The following is a 24911-nucleotide window of genomic DNA, read 5'->3' as shown; positions in this document are numbered from 1 at the left end:
GTAGAATAATAGTGAAGACATCAAAACTATGAAATAACACATGGAATCATGTAGTAACCAAAAAAGTGTTAATCATATCAAAATATATGTTATATTTGAGATTCTTCAAATAGCCACCCTTTGCCTTGATGACAGCTTTGCACACTGTTGGCATTCTCTCAACCAGCTTCATGAGGTAGTCACCTGGAATGCATTTCAATTAACAGGTGTGCCGTGTTAAAAGTTAATTTGTGGAATTAATGGTTTTGAGCCAATCAGTTGTGTTGTGACAAGGTAGGGGGTGTATACAGAAGATAGCCCTATTTGGTTAAAGACCAAGTCCATATTATGGCAAGAACAGCTCAAATAAGCAAAGAGAAACGAAAGTCCCTCATTACTTTAAGACATGAAGGTCAGTCAAAAGGTACATTTCAAGAATTTTGAAAGTTTCTTCAAATGCAGTCGCAAAAACCATCAACCACCATGGTCCTCTGTAGCTCAGCTGGTAGAGCACGGCGCTTGTAACGCCAAGGTAGTGGGTTCGATCCCCGGGACCACACATACACGAAAATGTATGCACGCATGACTGTAAGTCGCTTTGGATAAAAGCGTCTGCTAAATGGCATATTATTATTATTATTATGAAACTGGCTCTCATGAGGACTGCCATAAGAATGGAAGACCCAGAGTTACCTCTGATGCAGAGGATAAGTTCGTTAGTTACCAGCCTCAGAAATTGCAACCCAAATAAATGCTTCACAGAGTTCAAGTCACAGACACATCTCAACATCAACTGTTCAGAGGGGACTTTATGAATCAGGCCTTCATGGTCAAATTGCTGCAAAGAAACCACTACTAAAGGACACCAATCAGAAGTCCTGCTTGGGCCAAGAAACACGAGCAATGGACATTAGACCGGTGGAAATGTGTCCTTTGGTCTGGAGTCCAAATCGGATCATTTTTGTTCCAATCGCCTTGTCTTTGTGAGACGCAGTGTGGGTGAACGGATGATCTCCGCATGTGTAGTTCCCACCGTAAAGCATGGAGGAGGAGGTGTTATAGTGTGGGGATGCTTTGTTGGTGACACTGTCTGTGATTTTTTTTAGAATTCAAGCATGGCTACCACAGCATTCTACAGTGATACGCCATTCCATCTGGTTTGGGCTTCGTGGGACTATCATTTGCTTTTCAACAGGACAATGACCCAACAGGCCAATGCAAATTGTCCGGGTAGCCATAATTAGCTGTTCAGGAGTCTTATGGCTTGTGGGTAGAAGCTGTTAAGAAGCCTTTTGGACCTTGACTTGGCGCTCCGGTACCGCTTGCCGTGCGGTAGCAGAGAGAACAGTCTATGACTAGGGTGGCTGGAGTCTTTGACAATTTTTAGGGCCTTTCTCTGACACCACCTGGTATTGAGGTCCTGAATGGCAGGAAGCTTGGCCCCAGTGATGTACTGGGCTGTACGCACTACCCTCTGTAGTGCCTTGCGGTCGGAGTCCGAGCAGTTGCCATAACAGGCGGTGATGCAACCAGTCAGGATGCTCTCGATGATGCAGCTGTAGAGCGTTTTGAGGATCTGAGGACCCATGCCAAATATTTTCAGTCACCTGAGGGGGAATAGGCTTTGTTGTGCCCTCTTCACGACTGTCTTGGTGTGTTTGGACCATGATAGTTTGTTGGTGATGTGGACACCAAGGAACTTGAAGCTCTCAACTTGCTCCACTACAGCCCCGACGATGAGAATGGGGGCGTGCTCAGTCCTCCTTTTTTTTTTACCCTGTAGTCCACAATCATCTCCTTTGTCTTGATCACATTGAGGGAGAGGTTGTTATCCTGGCACCACACGGCCAGGTCTCTGACCTCCTCCCTATAGGCTGTCTCATCGTTGTCGGTGATCAGGCCTACCACTGTTGTGTCGTCGGCAAACTTAATGATGGTGTTGGAGTCGTGCCTGGCCATGCAGTCATGGGTGAACAGGGAGTACAGGAGGGGAATGAGCACGCACCCCTGAGGGGCCCCTGTGTTGAGGATCAGCGTGGCAGATGTGTTGTTACCTACCCTTACCACCTGGGGGCGGCCCGTCAGGAAGTCCAGGATCCAGTTGCAGAGGGAGGTGTTTAGTCCCAGGGTCCTTAGCTTAGTGATGAGCTTTGAGGGCACTATGGTGTTGAATGCTGAGCTGTAGTCAATGAATAGCATTCTCACGTAGGTGTTCCTCTTGTCCAGGTGGGATAGGGCAGTGTGGAGTGCAATAGAGATTGCATCATCTGTGGATCTGTTGGGGCGGTATGCAAATTGGAGTGGGTCTAGGGTTTCTGGGATAATGGTGTTGATGTGAGCCATGACCAGCCTTTCAAAGCACTCTGTGAAACATAAGATATTACAATATTACATATTGTCCCGTTGGTAGGATATTTGTGATCGTAGCTAGTCTATTTTGTTATCCAATGATTGTACATTGGCTAATAGGACTGATGGTAGAGGCAGATTACCCACTCGCCGTCGGATCCTTACAAGGCACCCCGACCTACGTCCCCGATATCTCCATCTCTTTCTCCTGCGGATGACGGGGATTTGGACCTTGTCTGGTGTCTGAAATAAATCCTTCGTGTCCGTCTCGTTGAAGAATAAATCTTTGTCCAGTACGAGGTGAGCAATCGCTGTCCTGATATCCAGAAGCTCTTTTCGGTCGTAAGAGACGGTGGCAGAAACATTATGTACAAAATAAGTTTCAAATAACTTGAAAAAACACACAAAATAGCACAATTGGTTCGGAGCCCGTAAAATGGCAGCCATCTCCTCCGGCGCCATTATAGCTCAGTTACCTGATGTGGAATAGGGTCCCATGTAGCCATGGCTCTATGTAGTACTGTGTTCCTCCCATAGTCTTTTCTTGACTTGGGGATTGTAAAGAGACCTTTGGTGGCATGTCTTGTGGGGTATGCATGTGTGTCCGAGTTGTGTGCTAGTAGTTTAAACAGACACCTCGGTGCATTCAGCATGTCAACACTTCTTACAAAAACAAGTAATGATGAGGTAAATCTCTTCTCCACTTTGAGCCATGAGAGATTTACATGCATATTATTAATGTTAGCTCTCCATGTACATTTAAGGGCCAACCGTGCTGCCCTGTTCTGCGCCAATTGTAATTTTCCGAGATCCCTCTTTGTGGCACCTGACCACACCGCTGAACAGTAGTCCAGGTGTGACAAAACTAGAGCCTGTAGGACCTGCCTTGTTGATAGTGTTGTTAAAAAGGCTGAGTAACGCTTTATTATGGACAGACTTCTACCCATCTTAGCTACTATTGTATCAACATGTTTTGACCATGACAGTTTACAATCCAGGTTACTCCAAGCAGTTTAGTGATCCTCAAAATTTCCACATTATTTATTACAAGATTTATTTGAGGTTTATGGTTTAGTGAATGATTTGTCCCAAATACACAATGCTTTTAGTTTTTTAAATATTTAGGACTTACTTATTCCTTGCCACCCATTCTGAAACTAACTGCAGCTCTTTGTTAAGTGTTGCAGTGATTTCGCTAGCTGTAGTAGCCGACGTGTATCGTGTTGAGTCATCCGCATACATAGCCACACTGGCTTTCCTCAAGGTGCCCTGGGGAATTCCTGATTCTACCTGGATTATGTTGGAGAGGCTTCCATTAAAGAACACCCTCTGTGTTCTGTTAGACAGGTAGCTCTTTATCCACGATATAGCAGGGGGTGTAAAGCCATAACACATACGTTTTTCCATCAGCAGACTATGATCGATAATGTCAAAAGCCGCACCGAAGTCTAACAAAACAGCTCCCACAATATTTTTATCATCAATTTCTCTCAGCCAATCATCAGTCATTTGTGTATGTGCTGTGCTTGTTGAATGTCCTTCCCTATAACCGTGCTGAAAGTCTGTTGTCAATTTGTTTACAGTAAAATAGCATTGTATCTGGTCAAACACAATTTTTTTCCAAATGTAGTTCTCTCTTGTTGAAATTGAACTCACTAACTCAATGTAGGCTTATGTTCATACCTTAGTATGTCTTGTGTGTACAGTCAGTGTCTTATTCATATCATTCTTTCATTGTGCTTGATTTGGTGGTCATTTTCCACAAGGCGTCAGGTGTTTCATTAGGACTTGTATGAGCCAGCTGGTGCACCACTATGTCAATACTCTCTATCCCTACAACATCCGTGCTAATTAGTAGAACTCTGAAATGTTCTTCCATTGTTCTTTCTTGGTTATACATAACATCTATAAGTAGATGAGCTGAAAATACAGGCCTAAATGTATCCAAGTGTGTGAATAGGCCTAAGCAGTGTTCCTTTGCAGTGAAGTGGTAGGTATATGTTATGTTGGTGATGACAAAGCTCCAAAAGTCGGCCATTATTTCTGCACCCATTTACAGGACAACTGTACAGCGGGGAATGTGTCGTGAGTTGGCCATGTCTATTCCTGCTCCAATATAGCCCATTACTTTGTCAGCCTGTTAATTTGGGTCTGTGAGCTCACTGTAGCCCCAGACTGACCGTTACACATCTCAACGCTGTGACCTCATACATACATAGCAGCTAAGCCTGTACTGGCTTTGCTGGGATTGGTCCAAGGGCGGTATTGCAAGGGTGGTCTGAGGGCAGGGGGGATTCCCAAAGGTTTTAGCAGTAGTGCTTTAAAAGGAATTAGGATCATCGCTACTTACTGTATTTGGATGGACTGGAAATTTCCAGGGACCTCACGATACGATATTATCGCGATACTTAGGTGACGATACGATATGTATTGCGATTCGATATTGCGATTGGATGTTCTAAACATAATGCTCACTATAGAAACTCTACACCCCCTTGAACTTGCTCACTATAGAAAGTCTACACCCCCTTTAACTTTTTTCACATTTTGTTGCGTTGGAAAGTGGGATTGAAATAGATTACATTTGTTTTTTTTGTCATTGATCTACACAAAATACGCTGTCAAATTAATGGAAATTCTATAAAATATATATTTGTTGCATAAGTATTCATCCCCTTTGTTTAGGCAAGCCTAAATTAGTTCCGAAGTAACATTTGGTTTAACAAATCACAAAAGTTATATGGACTCACTCTGTGTGAAATAATAGGAGTTGGCATGATTTTTGAATGACTACCTGATTGAGGGGTTTGGTTAAATGTCTTTCCCCTATACATTTACATTTTACATTTTAGTCATTTAGCAGATGCTCTTATCCAGAGTGACTTACAGTTAGTGCATACATTTTCATACTGATACACCAAAGACCAGGGAGCTTTTCAAAAGCCTCAGAAAGGGCAGTGATTGGTAGATGGGTAACAATAACAAATCAGACATTGACTATATCTTTAAGCATGGTGAATTTAATAATTATGCTGTGGATGATGTATTAAACCACCCAGACACATCAAAGATGCAGTCGTCCTTCTGAATTGGGCTGCAGGACCAGAAGGAAACTGCATAGGGATGTTACCATGAGGCCATTGGTGATTTTAAAACGGCTACAGAGTTCAGTGGCTGTGACGGGGGAAACTGAGGATGGATCAACAACATTGTAGTGACTCCACAATAATGACCTAAGTTAAGTGAAAAGCAGAATAAAAATATACAGAATAAAAGTATTTCAAAACATGCATATGTATGCAACAAGGCACTAAAGTAATACTTCAAAAAAACATGGCAAAGGAATACACTTTTTGGCCTAAATGCAAAGCCTTATGTTCGGGGCAAATCCAACACAACATATCACTGAGTAAGTGCCTCCTTGTATGGGTATGCTTGACATCGGCAAAGACTGGGGAGTTTTTCAGGATAAAAAGAAACGGGATGGAGCTAAGCACAGGCAAAATCCTAGAGGAAACCCTACTTCAGTCTGCTTTACACCAGACACTGGGAGAGGAATTCACCTTTCAGCAGGGCAATAACCTACAACACAAAGCCAAATCTACACTGGAGTTGCTTACCAAGAAGACGGTGAATGTTCATGAGTGGCCAAGTTAGTTTTGACTTAAATCTGCTTGAAAATCTATGGCAAGACTTGAAAATGGCTCTCTAGCCATGATCCCCCAACACCTTGACAGAACTTGAAGAATTTAAGAATAGTGGGCAAATATTGAGACTTACCGAAGAAGACTTTCAGCTGTAATCGCTGCCAAAGGTGTTTCTAACATGTATTGGCTCAGGGGGGTGAATACTTATCTGATCAAGGTATATTAGCGTTTTATTTTTCATTAATCTTCCACTTTGACAGTGCATTTTGTGTAGATCATTGACAAATTACAATTAAATCTGTTTTATCCTACTTTGTAACACAATGTGAAGACATCCAGAGTGTGTAGACTTTCTATAGGCACTGGATGTCTGCTGCAGAGAGACGATGGAGCATGAGAAAACGAGTTTTGATCAGTCATGAAAATAAAAGTGCTGAAAACATGTTGACTCACTAGTCCAGGCATGTTGACTCACTAGTCCAGGCTCTGCTGTAGCCGGCCGCAACCGGGAGACCAATGGGGCGGCGCACAATTGGCCCAGCGTCATCCAGGGTAGGGGAGGGAATGGCCGGCAGGGAGGTAGCTCAGTTGGTAGAGCATGGCGTTTGCAACGCCAGGGTTGTGGGTTCGATTCCCACGGGGGGCCAGTATGGATATAAAAAATAATAATGTATGCACTAACTGTAAGTCGCTCTGGATAAGAGCGTCTGCTAAATGACGTAAAATGTAAAAAATGTAGTTAAAAAGAAAATGGAGAACAAGCTTTAGGATGAGAAATACTAGAGTTGTGGCACAGGTACAGCCGACTAGTGCTAGCTAACGCTATCTAGCAAAAACAGAAACATATAGTTTTGCAACAGAAACCGTTTACTCCAAACGGTTTGGATACATCCTGGTTAGGCTTTTTCAAGTTATCTAGGGTGAGTGACTGACTGTGTATTGTTTTGACAGAGTGAATGTACAAACGATTGCCACATGCGAACACACAAGAGACACCCACATGAAACCACACAAAGGCAACTCTCGTTTGGCTTCAGTCATGGCCGCTGCATTTCTTAGTGCCCAAACCGATTTTTTGTTGTTGTTGAATGTTGTAGCCAGCTGTATATGCTGAGGTAGTAGCTAGTAGCATGCTTGTGTAACAGACAAGGTCCCATGGCTGTTGAGCTTGTTCCAGTGTGTCCACAGCAAAAGACAAATGTAGACAGCTGTTCGTTAAGCTGAAACTCTCCTCCTCCTCTTTAGCTAACTTCAACTGGCAAGACCTTCAGTTAGCACTTTGACTTGTACACCAAGGTGGAAAATTAGAGAAAATATACTTAAGTGATAATGCCCTCGAAGACGGTGTTTGTTTGATTTTATTGGCACGGGTCCGTCGAGGGCCGATAAACTATGCCAATAAATCCAACAAACACCGGCTTCGAGGGCATTATCACTTTTATACAACGGGTTACCAACATATTCAAAAAATGTATTGGTACTATTTCATCATTCCACAAGATATAGTCCCGACACAAATCTAAGGTTGCTAGAGACGCGACCCAGTCGTTCGTTCTTTTTGTTCTGTATCTATAGACGCGACCCAGTCGTTCGTTCTAAATGTTCCATCGTCATACTGGCTGGCAACGTTCTTATCCCTTGCTTGCTAGCCAACTACAGCTAATTTACAGTTACGTCAAAAAGTTCAGCCAGAATATAGCTGCATTTGTTTAAGCTGTTTTCTAGTGACATTTATTTGCATACATCCATAACAATCAGCTTATGATGAGCGACTTTGCCTGGCAGAGAAAATGTGCTCTCTTGTCAGGACACTGTTCAGACAAAAGAAAGACAATCCATGACATTCATTTGAGCTGATTTTAATAAATGAAACCATACATTCTCTTTGTTATCCACCACAGATGACATAGCTATAGCTACTTTTGTATGTCACATTTATCTGTACATTCTCCTGGATGGTGCATTGGTTGAAATATCTGAGTCTGTGCTACTACTTCTGCTGCTTTGCTTCAGCCTTTTGGGTGTTGATTGGTGCTGCAGTGTTCCCTTTGTTTTCGGCCAGGATGTTGCTCCAGCGTTTTCTGTCTATCAGTGAGGGACGCCAGTAGCTATGGAGCGAACCTTCGCACCGATGCCCACTCACTGACAATTTCCCTCGCTTCTAAACCAGCATTGGCCAGTTTCTGGACTGTCGTGGTCCTAATGCTGTGATTTGTGTATGTAGTTGTACCCGCTGCCCTGCAGATCCTGGGTAGAAGTGCTGCCAGATAGTTCACGCCCATCGGCTCTGACGTGTACCAGATCGAGTCCCCCATACTCTCCTCTCCTTCGGTGGAGATAAAATGCTAGGTTTTCTCCGGGCATTTCGATAGATATTTCTCCAGTGATGCCACCGGGTAAAGTGGGATCCCTGGCTGCTCGAACATGAATACCCTCTTGGACTCCCTGGCCCTCTCCCTTGGGTCCAGATGATTATTTGTGGCCTCGTTATATGCGAGAGTGGCTTATCTGAGAGAGAGAATTCGTTGTTATGATATTGTTTGTAGCCTAATTACAAGTGCAACTTAGAAATAACACAAACAGGCTATGAACAACATACCTTAGACCGTTCTCGTCCGTTTTTACGAGAAATGAGTTGGGCTTTAGTTGTCTGTTCCCCTCTTTTCCTTTTCGACCCAGATGTAACTGGAGGTCGAACCACACTTTCTGGACCAGGCCCCTTGGTGTACCGGAATTCAGAGCCTGGGAGTTTTTGAGCTGGTCCATGTCCTTATCGGTGATGGGAGGGGGGCTGTTTGTGATATATTTTCCTTGCCTTCTTACCTGTTTGATGTTGCCCAGAAATACATGATTCGAGGTGGTAAATTCAGTGTCCTTCATAAGGCACCAGCTGTGACCGATGGGTGGGTCATTTAGAAACCGGTTGAGCCCACTGCGGAGTGCCAGGTAGCTACTTATGCTATACTGTTCCCCCTTCCCATTTCATACATTTCCATAAAACTGTCTGAGAAGGATGTTAATCTTCCTTAGTGACAGTTTTTTGAAGTCAACAACTTTTTTCTTCTCTGCTAGCCAGCCCTCGAAGCACAGCCCAGTTTGTATTCTTAGCTGTGTTTGTTCGTGGTGGCTTTTCTCTAGGTCATTCAATGCAGTATCCCACAAATCTGCATGCCCGGGTATTATTGCCATTTCTTTTTCCCATTCATCCATAGTCATGCCGCCGAAAATATCAAAATAAATGGTCCACTCATCCATTTTTGTTTTCGCAACAAAGTATCGATTTAGCCAGTTAACTGAAAAAAGTTTTGTATGTTGCAATGACAACCAGCTCAATTTGCTCGGTCTCGTTCGGACACATCCACTTTATATGGGACGGTGGAGATCGCAATTCAATATTGAAAGCTCGGAGAGACAGACGGCAAGGTTTATACAAATCTCTGCTGTTGAAAACCGAATGCTAGTCTAAAAGAAATGGGATATAATGTCTAGATGCTTTTTATAATGGAGATCAAGTTTATACATTTCCTGGCAGGGTTGATGAGACAGTGGATTGCGCAGTCAGATGGAACAGAGTAAATAGGCATTTCAATTTAATAGATTTAGCCGGTGGTAACTTGTGAAATAGACACCAGCTGGAATGCAGTTTTAACCAATCAGCATTCAGGATTAGACCCACCCGTTGTATAAAAAATATTAGTTCTTATTGTAATTGTTCTGTTTAAGAGAACTGATCTCAGTTGACTTGTAGAGTTCTTCATGTAGAGAGCTGGGTCTCCTACTCCTTGAATGGACTCAATTTTGTCTTATTTTATTATTGTGAGGGAGTGACTGGACCAGGCGACTCAATGGTTCAGATCCACCATAGTATTTTCATAGCAGGTATGATCTAGCTGCACTTTCTCCATCTCCATGACTACGGCATGAAAGTCGGCCTCCAGTTTACCTGCTGAACAACTGGGTTGCTATGGGCACCATGATACTCCACCAGTCAAGAGAGGGGGTTTAGGGCGGCTGACTAAAAATACCCCTCATGCCTGCTACCCTTTAAACGGCATTGGGTGTCACAGCTGCTCAATGCTCACTAGCAGTACAGAGTTGAGCAGGAGAACAGGGCCAGCTAAATAGTGCTGTATGAACTGAACACCCTTACAGTGGTGATCCTGCTAGAGGCCTGCGTTACAACCTGGGCCTGCTGCTCTGTTGATCCCAGTAGCGACACATACTGCTAATTGCACTCTTACTTTGACTCACCAGGCCTATACCAAGGTTTCCCCAATTAATCTCTGCCTATAACTTTTTGACCTATTTTCTACATCAAGTGTCTCTTTCAAATACAGTGCCTTCAGAAAGTATTCACACCCCTTTACTTTTTCTACATTTTGTTGTGTTACAAGGTGGCATTAAATTGAACGATTTACACAAAATACTCTGTCAAATTGGAAGAAAATTTATATTTTTTCTTTAAAGAAATAATGAAAAATAATACACCAATATATCTTGATTACATAAGAATTCAACCTCCTGAGTCAATACATGTTAGAATGACCCTTTGCAGCAATTACAGCTGTGAGTCTTTCTGGGTAAGTCTAAGAGCTTTGCACACCTGGATTTTTGCCCATTTTGATTATTTTCAAAATTCTTCAAACTCTGTCAAATTGGTTGTTGATCATTGCTAGACAACTATTTTAAAGTCTTGCCATAGATTTAAAATCAGATTTAAGTCAAAATTGTAACTCGGCCACTCAGGAACATTCACTGTCTTCTTGGTAAGCAACTCCAGTGTATATTTGGCCTTGTGTTTTAGGTTATTGTCCTGCTGAAAGGTGAATTCATCTCCCAGTGTCTGATGGAAAGCAGACTGAAGTAGGTTTTCCTCTAGGATTTGGCCTGTGCTTAGCTCCATTCCATTTTCTTTTTTTTAATCCTGAAACTCCCCAGTCCTTAATGATTACAAGCATACCCATAACATGATGAAGCCATCACTATGCTTGAAAATATGGAGAGTGGTACTCGGTAATGTGTTGTATTGGATTTGCCCCAAACATAACACTTTGTATTCAGGACAAAAAGTTAATTGCTTTGACACATTTTTTGCAGTATTACTTTATTGCCTAGTTGCAATCAGGATGCATGTTTTGTAACATGTTTATTCTTTACAGGCTTCCTTTTCAGTCTGTCAATTAGGTTAGTATTGTGGAGTAACTGCAATGTTGTTGATCCATCCTCAGGATCCATCCAATGTGGTTGAATCTGTGTTTGAAATTCACTGCTCGACTGAGAGACCTTACAGATAATTGTAGGTGTGGGGTACAGAGATGAGGTAGTCATTATGTTAAACGCTATTATTGCACACAGTCAGTCCATGCAACTTATGTGACTTGTTAAGCAAATTTTTACTCGTGAACTTATTTAGGCTTGCCATAAGAAAGGATTTGAATACTTATTGACTCAAGACATTTCAGCTTTTCATTTTGAATGAATTTGTAAAAATTTCGAAAAACATTATTCCACTTTGACATTCTGGGGTACTGTGTGTAGGTCCGTGACAAACAAATCAGAATTGTATCTATTTTAAATTCAGGCTATAACACAGCAAATTGTGGAAAAAGTCAAGGTGTAAATACTTTCTGAAGGCATTGTATGTGTACGGTCAATAGCTGGTATAGTAGGCCCCTACATGGGGTTTGTTTGTGTACATAATTAACATTTAATTTGATACAAGGCTTTGATGGAGTCATTAATTAATGGAATATGAGGACAAGAAGAAGAGTGCTATGTAGTAGTAGGTGATGTAACAGTCGTTGCTGCCTCTGCCACAGTTATTCAGCTGTTTAATAATTCAGTAGACATGACATGCCTATTTCTTCAGTGGGAAAGATTGGTGTTTGATACACCACAAAAGATTACCTTAAAATTTGTAGAGCTTTTAAAGTTGAGAGTAAATTGTTGCCTTTAAAGGCAGAACCGTTAACGTGTACATTTTTTGTCTTTTCTTGTTTCTTTCAGGCTCGAATAGCATTCCTACAAGGAGAAAGGAAGGGTCAAGAAAATTTAAAGAATGATCTAGTTAGAAGAATAAAAATGTTAGAATATGCATTAAAGCAAGAAAGGTGAGTGTATAGCTTTTCTTCTAAACTTGAATCAATAACTCTGATATAAGGCCAAGTTCAATCTGTCTCATTGGGCTGACATTCTACTACATTACATTTACATTTTAGTCATTTAGCAGATGCTCTTATCCAGAGTGACTTACAGTTAGTAAGTGCATACATTTTCATACTGGCCCCCCGTGGGAAACGAACCCACAACCCTGGGGTTGCAAGCGCCATGCTCTACCAACTGAGCTACAGGGGAGCTACATTGTATGTACATTTTGTGCATAATCAGTGGAGGCTGCTGAGGGGACGACGGCTCATAATAATGGCTGGAATGGAGTCAATGGAATGGTATCAAACATTTGGTTTCCATTGGTTGATACCATTCCATTGACTCCATTCCAGCCATTGCTATGAGCCGTCCTCCCCTCAGCAGCCTCCACTGACTGCATATATTATAATAATATAATTTATTATCTCATCACATTTACTAAACTCTTTCATTTGTCTTTTCTCTACCAGAGCAAAATACCATAAATTAAAATATGGAACAGAATTAAATCAAGGTGAAGTTAAGATGCCTAGCTTCGAACCAGGTACGGACCTCTCCTCTCTGAACTGCAATGAAACGTAATAAATAGAATATGTTGACATACAGTGGTTTCAATAACTTTGTGTTATGTTTGCAGAAGATACCAAAGACACAGAGGTCCCAGCTGTACCTCAGAACAGTCAGCTGACGTGGAAACAGGGCAGACAACTCCTCAGACAGTGAGTACTCTGACACAGCACACCTACAGTGGGGAAAAAAAGTATTTAGTCAGCCACCAATTGTGCAAGTTCTCCCACTTAAAAAGATGAGAGAGGCCTTTAATTTTCATCATAGGTACACGTCAACTATGACAGACAAATTGAGATTTTTTTCTCCAGAAAATCACATTGTAGGATTTTTAATGAATTTATTTGCAAATTATGGTGGAAAATAAGTATTTGGTCACCTACAAACAAGCAAGATTTCTGGCTCTCACAGACCTGTAACAACTTCTTTAAGAGGCTCCTCTGTCCTCCACTCGTTACCTGTATTAATGGCACCTGTTTGAACTTGTTATCAGTATAAAAGACACCTGTCCACAACCTCAAACAGTCACACTCCAAACTCCACTATGGCCAAGACCAAAGAGCTGTCAAAGGACACCAGAAACAAAATTGTAGACCTGCACCAGGCTGGGAAGACTGAATCTGCAATAGGTAAGCAGCTTGGTTTGAAGAAATCAACTGTGGGAGCAATTATTAGGAAATGGAAGACATACAAGACCACTGATAATCTCCCTCGATCTGGGGCTCCACGCAAGATCTCACCCTGTGGGGTCAAAATGAACAAGAACGGTGAGCAAAAATCCCAGAACCACACGGGTGGACCTAGTGAATGACCTGCAGAGAGCTGGGACCAAAGTAACAAAGCCTACCATCAGTAACACACTACGCCGCCAGGGACTCAAATCCTGCAGTGCCAGACGTGTCCCCCTGCTTAAGCCAGTACATGTCCAGGCCCGTCTGAAGTTTGCTAGAGTGCATTTGGATGATCCAGAAGAGGATTGGGAGAATGTCATATGGTCAGATGAAACCAAAATAGAACTTTTTGGTAAAAACTCAACTCGTCGTGTTTGGAGGACAAAGAATGCTGAGTTGCATCCAAAGAACACCATACCTACTGTGAAGCATGGGGGTGGAAACATCATGCTTTGGGGCTGTTTTTCTGCAAAGGGACCAGGACGACTGATCTGTGTAAAGGAAAGAATGAATGGGGCCATGTATCGTGAGATTTTTAGTGAAAACCTCCTTCCATCAGCAAGGGCATTGAAGATGAAACGTGGCTGGGTCTTTCAGCATGACAATGATCCCAAACACACCGCCCGGGCAACGGAGGATTGGCTTCGTAAGAAGCATTTCAAGGTCCTGGAGTGGCCTAGCCAGTCTCCAGATCTCAACCCCATAGAAAATCTTTGGAGGGAGTTGAAAGTCCGTGTTGCCCAGCGACAGCCCCAAAACATCACTGCTCTAGAGGAGATCTGCATGGAGGAATGGGCCAAAATACCAGCAACAGTGTGTGAAAACCTTGTGAAGACTTACAGAAATCGTTTGACCTGTGTCATTGCCAACAAAGGGTATATAACAAAGTATTGAGAAACTTTTGTGGCCAAACAAACAATTGGTGGCTGACTAAATACTTTTTTCCCCCACTGTATAGGGCCTCACATGTCGCTAGCGTTCTAACATATTTATAGATAAAGATGAATTCCCATCAGGGCCTGTATTGATAGCGTGTCTCAGAATAGGAGTGCTGATCAAGGATCAGGTCCCCCTTGTCCATGTAATCTTATTCCTTATGATCTAAAATGTCAAACTGATCAGCACTCCTGCTCTGAGAATCTATAGGAACACGGGCCCAGGTTTACTTAGTTAGCTAAGTAATTTGGATGTGTAATTCTGTTTCTGTCCCAACAGATATCTTCAGGAGGTAGGTTACACGGACACAATACTAGATGTACGGTCTCAGAGAGTGCGTTCGTTACTGGGCCTATCCAGCTCTGAGCAGAACGGCTCTGTGGAAAACAAGAACCTGGAGCAGATCCTCAACGGAGGGGAGTTTCCAGCCAAACGAAAGGGACAAGATATTAAAAGGTAGGTAGTTAGGCCTCATCTGATCCTGCACACTGCCAATCACTTCAGTGAAGGTCCAACTGACACAATGTTGTTCACCTTTCCTGACGAAACTGAAATCACTCTCCACTTTTCCTGGCAACTTCCCAAATAGCAGATTTCTGATGGATTCTGCACATTCTGCCTCTGTGTGCTCAGAACAGTATGCTCTGAGTAGCATTAGCCACATCATCCATCCTGTTCCATTTCTTTGACTAATGAAATCATTCACAGTGCCACATTGCTCTAAATAGTTGTTTTCTAACTGTTTTTCTAGGAATCCAGGAGATGTTCTGGAAACATTTAACTTCTTAGAAAACGCAGACGACAGTGATGAAGATGACGATGAGGAGGGAGACCTGATGGAGGATATAGACAGCGGCAAACACACAATAAAAAAGCAGAAAATAAAGGTGAATACCTCTTTGCTTCAGACGATTACATCTGATCATGTGTGAAACGACCATTACTAATGTTGTTTTAAATGTACTGCCACTGTCATCATTGTGTACATGGTTGTAATAATGGCTTACTAAGACCAAAGCAGTACTTGGCTCTTGACACTATAGACTTGTATCCTCAGACCTGATTATGAATGTTGATAGTCATCAAGAGAGAACCTTTAAATGCCTGCTGTGTAAAAGAAGTCACCACAATTACATTCGGTAAAAGACCATGCGGAAGGAAAATACCAACCACTGGTCTCCCAAAATCGAAAATGGAAAATAAAAGTATTGTAAAGTATACTTTTTATACAAGTATTGTATTAACTATATACTTGATTTGATGATCCCAGTGTGCCAGACCTGATGGCTGACTGTGTTTGTCCTCTCTCCAGGTTGGGAACGAGGGCCTGGCCTCTGACCTTCCAGACGACCCCGACACGGAGGAGGCTCTGAAGGAGTTTGACTTTCTGGTGAATGCCGAGGACGGAGAGGGAGCAGGGGAGGCCAGGAGTTCAGGGGACGGGACCGAATGGGGTAAGAGGATATAACATACCTCCCTGTTGAGAACTAGCCTATACCCCATTTTGTCCCCATGTACATTTGGCATAAATGCAGCTATTTGTATAAATGAACATGTAGTGTAATCAGTGTTGGCCTGCATGGGTGTTGGGTAGAGGACCTGTGGCTTGGACAGCGGTAGTGTGTGTTAGGTAGAGGAATACATGTCTATATGTTGGCCAGTGGTAGATATAACTGAACTAAAGTGTAGTGGAGCGTGTATTCTGATCTGCACCAAGAATGGCCTACCCTGTGGTATCTCAATCATGCCGATGCTGCGTCAGCATTCCTCCTCACTTGTGCACAGGATATTCTGAGCCCTCCCCTGCTCCCCTGGCCTGGCCTGGCCCTGCCACACACACCTCACTGCTGCTGCATGCCCTGCTCTAATCCCAGCCTCTAGGATCAGTCACACTACTCTCAGCACGACCCTCCGCTGTGGCCGAGAGAAAGGGTTGCATACAGAGCACCAGTCAGACCCACTAGTAATGACATGAACCCCATTCTATACAGTGCTGGTCTTAATTTTTCATGTGTTTTTTGCAATGGGCCTAACCTGTGTAGTTGCTTCTCCTCTTTTGTCTGTTTAGGAAATTGTTTCATCGCATGACTCATTGTTTTTCACTCAAGGCTTTGACTTCTACCTAGTGAAATACTCTACTTTCTACAATGTTAGACATAAAAGCTTCTCTAGCCGTGTCACTAAGTCAATCCGCTTAGTGTGTGCTCTGCAGTCTTACCATGCGGGTGAATGTTTTAGCACCCCACTGAGAGGCTGAGCTCTTTGTTTACGAAGCATGTCCAACCTGAGCTCTCTGTCTCTTTGTGTAGGTGTGGCCTGTATGTTGTTTACTAAACCTTCTCCTCTCCTCTCTTCTCCGTCCTATTCTTAGCCGAGCCCTTACCGTTTCCCTCAGGTGGAGGCAAGTCCTTTATCATGGGCTCTGATGACGTGTTGGAGAGTGTCCTGGGCCTGGGAGACCTGGCTGACCTCACTGTCTCCAACGATGAGGCTGACTACAGCTATGATGTAAGCAACTGTCACTCCTGAACCATGACCCCCTGAACAACACCAACCCTGAACCCCTCCCTGAACCTCTCCCTCCTCCAGTATTCCGCCCCTCTCTCCTCCTGAACCACCCCCACCCCTCTCTCTCCTCCTGAACCACCCCCTGCCCCTCTCTCTCTCCTCCTGAACCACCCCCACCCCTCTCTCTCCTCCTGAACCACCCCCTGCCCCTCTCTCTCTCCTCCTGAACCACCCCCACCCCTCTCTCCTCCTGAACCACCCCCACCCCTCTCTCTCCTCCTGAACCACCCCCCACCCCCCTCTCTCTCCTCCTGAACCACCCCCTGCCCCTCTCTCTCCTCCTGAACCACCCCCTGTCCCTCTCTCTCTCCTTCTGAACCACCCCCTGTCCCTCTCTCTCTCCTCCTGAACCACCCCCACCCCTCTCTCTCTCCTCCTGAACCACCCCCACCCCTCTCTCTCCTCCTGAACCACCCCCACCCCTCTCTCTCTCCTCCTGAACCACCCCCTGTCCCTCTCTCTCTCCTCCTGAACCACCCCCTGTCCCTCTCTCTCTCCTCCTGAACCACCCCCACCTCTCTCTCTCTCCTCCTGAACCACCCCCTGCCCCTTTCTCTCCTCCTGAACCACCCCCTGCCCCTTTCTCTCCTCCTGAACCACCCCCACCCCTCTCTCTCTCCTCCTGAACCACCCCCTGTCCCTCTCTCTCTCCTCCTGAACCACCCCCTGCCCCTCTCTCTCTTCTCCTGAACCACCCCCTGCCCCTTTCTCTCCTCCTGAACCACCCCCACCCCTCTCTCTCCTCCTGAACCACCCCTGCCCCTTTCTCTCCTCCTGAACCCCACCCTGAACCTCTCTCCTCCTCCTCAACCACCTCACACACAAAGCGTTGAGAGAGGGAAGGTTCTCTAGCTTTGACAGTTGGTCAGAATCACATATGTCCATTAAGGGCTTCATTAGGAAGTGGAGGGGCATGCCATGCTCAAGTAGTCCTAGTACATTACATCCTCCAGTGCTGTTAGCCCCTAGCTAACTCAGCACCAACCTGTCTCGATTTTTCACTCCACAGTTGTTTAAAGTTGCCGTTCTCTTTTCCTCCCCTGTCCTGTCTGTCTAATTTTAGCTGCCAGCCAGTAAGGACACGTTCAGGAAGACGTGGAATCCGAAGTACACCCTGCGCAGCCACTTTGACGGGGTCAGGGCTCTGGCCTTCCATCCTGTAGAGCCTGTACTGGTCACCGTGTCTGAGGACCACACCCTCAAACTGTGGAACTTACAGAAGACTGTACCTGCCAAAAAGTACATACACACACGCACTTGTTTGCATTGTTGGATTATCTTGTCATTATGGAATGCATCATTGAATTAAATCGGTCTGAGAAATCTTTTTAAATAACTTTTTGTTTCTTCTTTAGAAGTGCCTATTTTGATGTGGAACCCATTTACACATTCAGAGCTCATGTGTAAGTATCTAATAACCAGAAGGAACTGGTCAAAAATGTAATAATAATACGCTAAAACTATTTTCAATCAATCAGTAAAACTGTTTTGCATATGGCTTTCTCTCACTGTATAATTATGTAAATGATTGTTAGTAGGAAGTATTAAATGTCACCTTTCTGATAAGCCTTTCCTCTCCTCAGTGGGCCTGTGTTGTCCCTGGCTATGAGTTCCAGCGGAGAGCAGTGTTACAGTGGAGGGATTGACAGCACAATACAGTGGTGGAACATCCCCAGCTCCAACGTAGACCCTTACGACACCTACGGTAAGGTTGAAACATCCTCAGCCCCTCTTTAGCATGGCCAATATTCTGTCTATCCTCTGTGCCTTCAGACATTGACCACAGTGACAGAAGTCAGGAATACTTTCATCTATCATATTAGTTGAATTGACGAGTATACTTTTTTCTTCATATTATTCCAATCGCATCCTTGAGTAATCACAGAGCTGTTTATCTCCCTTATTGTATGGGTATCGCTGACTCTGTCCCCTCCTCCAACGCCTCAGACCCCAGCGTCCTGGCTGGAACCTGGCTGGGCCACACAGACGCTGTGTGGGGGCTGGCCTACAGCGGCATCAAGAACCGCCTGCTGTCCTGCTCCGCAGATGGAACCGTCAAGCTGTGGAACCCCCAGGAGAAGAACCCATGCATCAGCACTTACAACGCAGAGAAAGGTGAGAACATAGAACTACGTTTAAAACACAGTACATAGAAATAGGCTTAGAACACAGAACATAGAATCAAATTAAATCACATTTTATTTGTCACATGCGCCGAATACAACAGGTATAGACCTTACAGTGAAATGCTTACTTACAAGCCCTTAACCAACAATGCAGTTTTAAGAAAGAATACCAATTTTGTTTTGGTGCAAAATATTAAAAGTAACAAATAATTAAAGAGCAGCAGTAAAATAACAATAGCAAGGCTATATACAGGGGGTACCAGTACTGAGTCAATGTGCGGGGGCACCGGTTAGTCGAGGTAATTTAGGTAATATGTACATGTAGGTAGAGTTATTAAAGTGACTATGCATAGATAATAAACAGAGAGTAGCAGCAGCGTAAAGGAGGCCGAGCAGTTGCCATACCAGGCAGTGATGCAACCAGTCAGGATGCTCTCGATGGTGCAGCTGTAGAACCTTTTTGAGGATCTGAGGACCCATGCCAAATCTTTTCAGTCTCCTTAGGGGGAATAGGTTTTGTCGTGCCCTCTTCACGACTGTCTTGGTGTGCTTGGACCATGTTAGTTTGTTGGTGATGTGGACACCAAGGAACTTGAAGCTCTCACCCTGCTCCACTACAGCCCTGTCGATGAGAATAGGTGCGTGCTCGGTCCTTCTTTTTCCTGTAGTCCACAATCATCTCCTTTGTCTTGATCACATTGAGGGAGAGGTTGTTGTCCTGGCACCACACGGCCAGGTCTCTGACCTCTATATAGGCTGTCTCGTCGTTGTCGGTGATCAGGCCTACCACTGTTGTGTCGTCGGCAAACTTAATGAGGGTGTTGGAGTCGTGCCTGGCCATGCAGTCATGAGTGAACAGGGAGTACAGGAGGGGAATGAGCACGCACCCCTGAGGGGCCCCCATGTTGAGGATCAGCGTGGCGGATGTGTTGTTACCTACCCTTACCACCTTGGGGCAGCCCGTCAGGAAGTCCAGGATCCAATTGCAGAGGGAGGTGTTTAGTCCCAGGGTCCTTAGCTTAGTGATGAGCTTTATGGTGTTGAACGCTGAGCTGTCGTCAATGAATAGCATTCTCACATAGGTGTTCCTTTTGTCCAGGTGTGAAAGGGCAGTGTGGAGCGCAATAGAGATTGCATCATCTGTGGATCTGTTGGGGCAGTATGCAAATTGGAGTGGGTCTAGGGTTTCTGGGATAATGTTGTTGATGTGAGCCATGACCAGCCTTTCAAAGCACTTCATGGCTACAGACGTGAGTGCTACGGGTTGGTAGTCATTTAGGCAGGTTACCTTAGTGTCCTTGGGCACAGGGACTATGGTAATCTGCTTGAAACATGTTGGTATTACAGACTCAGACAGGGAGAGGATGAAAATGTCAGTGAAGACACTTGCCAGTTGGTCAGCGTATGCTCGGACAACACGTCCTGGTAATCTGTCTGGCCCTGCGGCCTTGTGAATGTTGACTTGTTTAAAGGTCTTACTCACATCGGCTACGGAGAGCGTGATCACACAGTCGTCCAGAACAGCTGATGCTCTCATGCATGTTTCAGTGTTATTTCAGTGTAATTTAGCTCGTCTGGTAGGCTCATGTCACTGGGCAGCTCGCGGCTGTGCTTCCCTTTGTAGTCTGTAATAGTTTGCAAGCCCTGCCACATCCGACGACGAGCGTCGGAGCCGGTGTAGTACGATTCGATCTTAGTCCTGTATTGACGCTTTTCCTGTTTGATGGTTCGTCGGAGGGCATAGCGGGATTTCTTATAAGCTTCCGGGTTAGAGTCCCGCTCCTTGAAAGCGGCAGCTCTACCCTTTAGCTCAGTGCGGATGTTGCCTGTAATCCATGGCTTCTGGTTGGGGTATGTATGTACAGTCACTGTGGGGACGATGTCATCAATGCACTTATTGATGAAGCCAGTGACTGATGTGGTATACTCCTCAATGCCATCGGAAGAATCCCGGAACATATTCCAGTCTGTGCTAGCAAAACAGTCCTGTAGCTTAGCATCTGCTTCATCTGACCACTTTTTTATTGACCGAGTCACTAGCAGAACTAGGCTTAGAACACAGGACATAGAACTAGGCTTAGAACACAGGACATAGAACTAGGCTTAGAACACAGGACATAGAACTAGGCTTAGAACACAGGACATAGAACTAGGCTTAGAACACAGTATTATATTATTAAGGCCCAATAGCTTACTGATGTCCATTTGTCTCTTATGCCTCGATCACACAGACAGCGTCATTGCGTTTTGGTACACCAGAAGTACATTCATTTCCAATGGAGCGCTGCGTTTGCCTTGCTGCATTGCAGAGGCAGTTGCAGTGTGTTCTGTGTGGTGCATACATTGGATTTATTGAACGTATGCATCAAACTGTATGCTTAGACGGCTTGACAGAAATGGTTGCAGAAGGTGAATGTTGAACTTTTGTTGCACACATATCCAGATGGTGCTGCGTACCATTTTGTGTGATGTCGGTGTGATTTAGACGTTAGAACAATGTTGGAGTAAAAAGTAATTTATAAATGACAAATAAATGCATTTTATATACATTTCTCTTTCATCTGCTCCCTTCATTTAAGAGAAATCCATTTGGGACGAATAGAGTTTTGACAACCATACAGTCCAAATGCTATGCATTTGAACTTCCCCAGTAGTGTGGGGCAGAGCTTGTTTTTCACATGGACATAACATGACAATGGCACTTGAATACGGCCCTGTGTTAAGTGGCCAAGGTCGGAGAGCGGAGGTGCAAAAGGCTCTTCAACTTATGTGTGTCTGTGTGTGTACGACAGAACACGGCATCCCCACAGCGGTGGACTTCAATGGCTGTGACCCCGCCCACATGGTGGCGTCCTTCAACACAGGCAACGTTGTGATCTATGACCTGGAGACCTCACAGGCTGCCGTGGTGTTCGCTGGTCAGGGGGAGAGCAGTAAGTCTATTGCACCCATCATTTAGCAGGAGGACTACAACAACCCTAGACCCTTACAACACAATAACCAGGGAGACTATGGGCCATAAGCTCAGTTAGAAAGGGGAGTACATATAATTAGAATGACTTACTGAGTTACATTTTCTATGGGGGAGTATGGGTATACAGAAATGTTATGTGAAAATCAAGTCAATACTGCGTAACATTATAAATATGTGCTCCCTGAATAATATTAACTGGTAATGATGTGGTTGTTTTTTCTTCTTTATATAGATATCTCATATATCCTAGACTACTAACTTTGTACACAGTTTTAATGGTCTGTCCTCATTTCGGGTGGTGTATTAATAGTGAACGTGCTGTGACCCATTCTCTCACCTGCGTGTTTTCAGCTCTGCCTGCAGCCAACCACATCAACAAGGTAGTGAGTCACCCCACCCTGCCTGTCACCATCACGGCCCACGAGGACAGGGACATCAAGTTCTTTGACAATAAATCAGGTAAATAAACAGGAGTGGACACACTGTTCAGCTAGTTACTCTGACTGACTAACTGTAGCTCAGTGAATCAGAGCCTAGATGGGAGAATGACTAAGACCAGTCATATGTAGAGTTAGGACTGTTTTGTACATGTTCTGTCTCTGCTGACTGCTCTGTCATCTGTCTGTCTGCCATATCTCTGTACTGACTGTTACGTCTCTGTCTGTCTGCCATATCTCTGTACTGACTGTTACGTCTCTGTCTGTCTGCCATATCTCTGTACTGACTTATGTATTTATGTCCTGTTGCGTAGGTAAAGTGATCCATGCGATGGTGGCCCACCTGGATGCTGTCACCAGCCTGGCTGTGGACCCCAATGGTATATACCTGATGTCAGGAAGTAAGTACAAGCAACGTAGCTGTGGGAAATTTTAAACGGCAGCATTCGGTGGTCACCAGCTTACAGTTCTGATTCTAAGACTATATAAATATAATTCTACAACATTGTATCCTATGACAACACACTAATGTAAAATTCCCCAATATCTGGTGGTGCTGATATCCAGAGAGAACATTGCTGATCCTACCCTCCTTTCCTTGTTCCTCCTCCGTAGGCCACGACTGCTCTATCCGTTTGTGGAACCTGGACAGTAAGACCTGTGTGCAGGAGATCACTGCCCACCGCATGAAGTCTGAAGAGTCCATCTATGACGTTGCCTTCCACCCGTCTAAGGCATACATAGCAAGTGCAGGGGCCGACGCCCTGGCCAAAGTATTTGTATAGTAGACGAGTGCTGCTCTGCCAGGCTGAGCGTGTAGACACAAAGAAAGAAAGAATAGACTGCTTCACTGCCTTGTGTAACGAGAGTAGCATTTTATGACACTACATTGAAGCTGCCTCCCTCCACCCCCATCCCTATTGAACTCAACACTTGACAGAAACCAGGTGTCAAAGGGACTTATGCCAGGCATGGTGGGTGGAGGAGCGACCAATCAGTTTTATCTGTTTTCAAACAAAAAAAAACATTTAACTGTAATTTACTGTAAGTTAAAAGCTGGAGTAAAACAAACCAGTGTATGTAGCCTTTTGACTGGGTTTGAGCTGAGATAATATCTGTTCTGTAGGTATACTTCAGTGACCATGGACGGAGTGGCTGTCATGTGCGTCAGACAGTGGGTCGTCGCAGAGAGCGAGGTTAGGACTGGGTCATGTCTTTTAACCTGATTCACACAACAGGGCTGACCCCAACCATACTGTGCTGGCTCAGATATTTTCACATTGTTATTTTCACCACGGTTCCAGTAACTATGGTGGATTTGTAATCAGGCCAGTCCAGTACAGCTCAGCTTGGCTCGGTTTAGCTGGCTAGTGTGAAAAGGGTATTTAACAGGACGTGGTAACAGCCCCTGGTGGGCCGACCAGGAGACCCTCCGGCGTCGATTCAGTTCACGCTAAACACGAGTCAGTCAGGCGTCCACTCAACAGCATCCATGTAGCGAGAGAAAAATAATATGAAATGAAATATAAAAAAGTCAATCAACTTTAGCATTAGTTACATGACATTTTTGTGTAAAATAAAATATAGTTTTTATAATCCTTTTTATATAAATAAAGTCTGTCATAACAGCACTGAAAATTATGTTTTAAAAAAAGGGAATATTTATTCCTGGTCTGAACCCTCCATCACAACTCATGCTGTCCCCCACAACCCTGATCTAACTTGCTGTTCCCCCGTCACTGAAAACGCTCGTTGATCTCGCCCTTCCTAACCCTAGGATGCTATCTCTTACATTGCTTTGACACCGTCTTGTCACGGCAGAAAAGACTGTAGGACTAAAAGAAGCCTGTTAATGGCTTCCTGAGAGCTCTCTTTTAAAATAAACTGCAGCATCCTATCACTATGTGATATTTTTGTACACCTTACTGTATTTGAGTTTATTTATCACAGGTTATTAGACATCTTAATGCTATTTATTTCACTTTGTTAGTCTTATCCGTTTAACTACATACATGGCCCAAGGATATCTATAAGTAAAAGTGGAACAGTAAATCCAAAACAAGTGAAACTTATAGGTTCATATAAAATGCAATCTGTGAGGTCAGTCTGAGGTATAAGTTTGCCTTATTCTGTTAAATCAGTGCTTTGAAGCAAGCATGGAGTGTAACAGTTTTTCTTTATTCCATTTATTTAAGTTAAGGGATTGGAATAGCGAACGTAAGACTAATCACAACCCAATGTTTTGTTTGGTTGTACTATTTTCCTTTTATCTTGCAAAACTGTTTTATTTTCAAACATGCTACAACTTATGGTGTAACTAAGACTTTTGTTTCTGTAATGCATGATTAATACAAAGTATTTTTTCTAGTCTTCCAAAAAAAGGTTCTGATCAGTTTGCGAGTTTTGATTAGTTTTGTAAGGTTTTTGATTTACAAAGATTCTACAACATACAACAGTTCAAAAGTAATGTATATAAAATGTCTATAATAAATATGAAATGGTGTACCTGT

The 24911-nt window shown here is 43.9% G+C and overlaps 1 protein-coding gene across 1 annotated transcript in view; it reads left to right on the top strand.

Moving 5' to 3' along the window:
• The window catches only part of strn3 (striatin, calmodulin binding protein 3), a 26829-nt gene extending 1918 nt beyond the window's left edge, over window positions 1-24911 (top strand). The window contains exons 2-16 of the mRNA XM_084181994.1: window positions 11982-12085; window positions 12593-12666; window positions 12760-12841; window positions 14576-14752; window positions 15048-15183; window positions 15609-15750; window positions 16668-16804; window positions 17928-18103; window positions 18220-18267; window positions 18448-18569; window positions 18812-18979; window positions 21783-21923; window positions 22316-22423; window positions 22716-22802; window positions 23017-24911. Of these exons, the coding sequence (XP_084038120.1) occupies window positions 11982-12085; window positions 12593-12666; window positions 12760-12841; window positions 14576-14752; window positions 15048-15183; window positions 15609-15750; window positions 16668-16804; window positions 17928-18103; window positions 18220-18267; window positions 18448-18569; window positions 18812-18979; window positions 21783-21923; window positions 22316-22423; window positions 22716-22802; window positions 23017-23186 (1872 nt within the window). The 3' untranslated portion in view covers window positions 23187-24911. The remainder of the gene's footprint in view (window positions 1-11981; window positions 12086-12592; window positions 12667-12759; window positions 12842-14575; window positions 14753-15047; window positions 15184-15608; window positions 15751-16667; window positions 16805-17927; window positions 18104-18219; window positions 18268-18447; window positions 18570-18811; window positions 18980-21782; window positions 21924-22315; window positions 22424-22715; window positions 22803-23016) is intronic.

Source organism: Coregonus lavaretus (genome assembly GCF_964263955.1).
Source record: "Coregonus lavaretus genome assembly, chromosome: 18".
Lineage (NCBI taxonomy): Eukaryota > Metazoa > Chordata > Actinopteri > Salmoniformes > Salmonidae > Coregonus > Coregonus lavaretus.
Note: the sequence above shows the minus strand (reverse complement) of the source record. Positions and strands in the feature narration are given on the sequence as shown.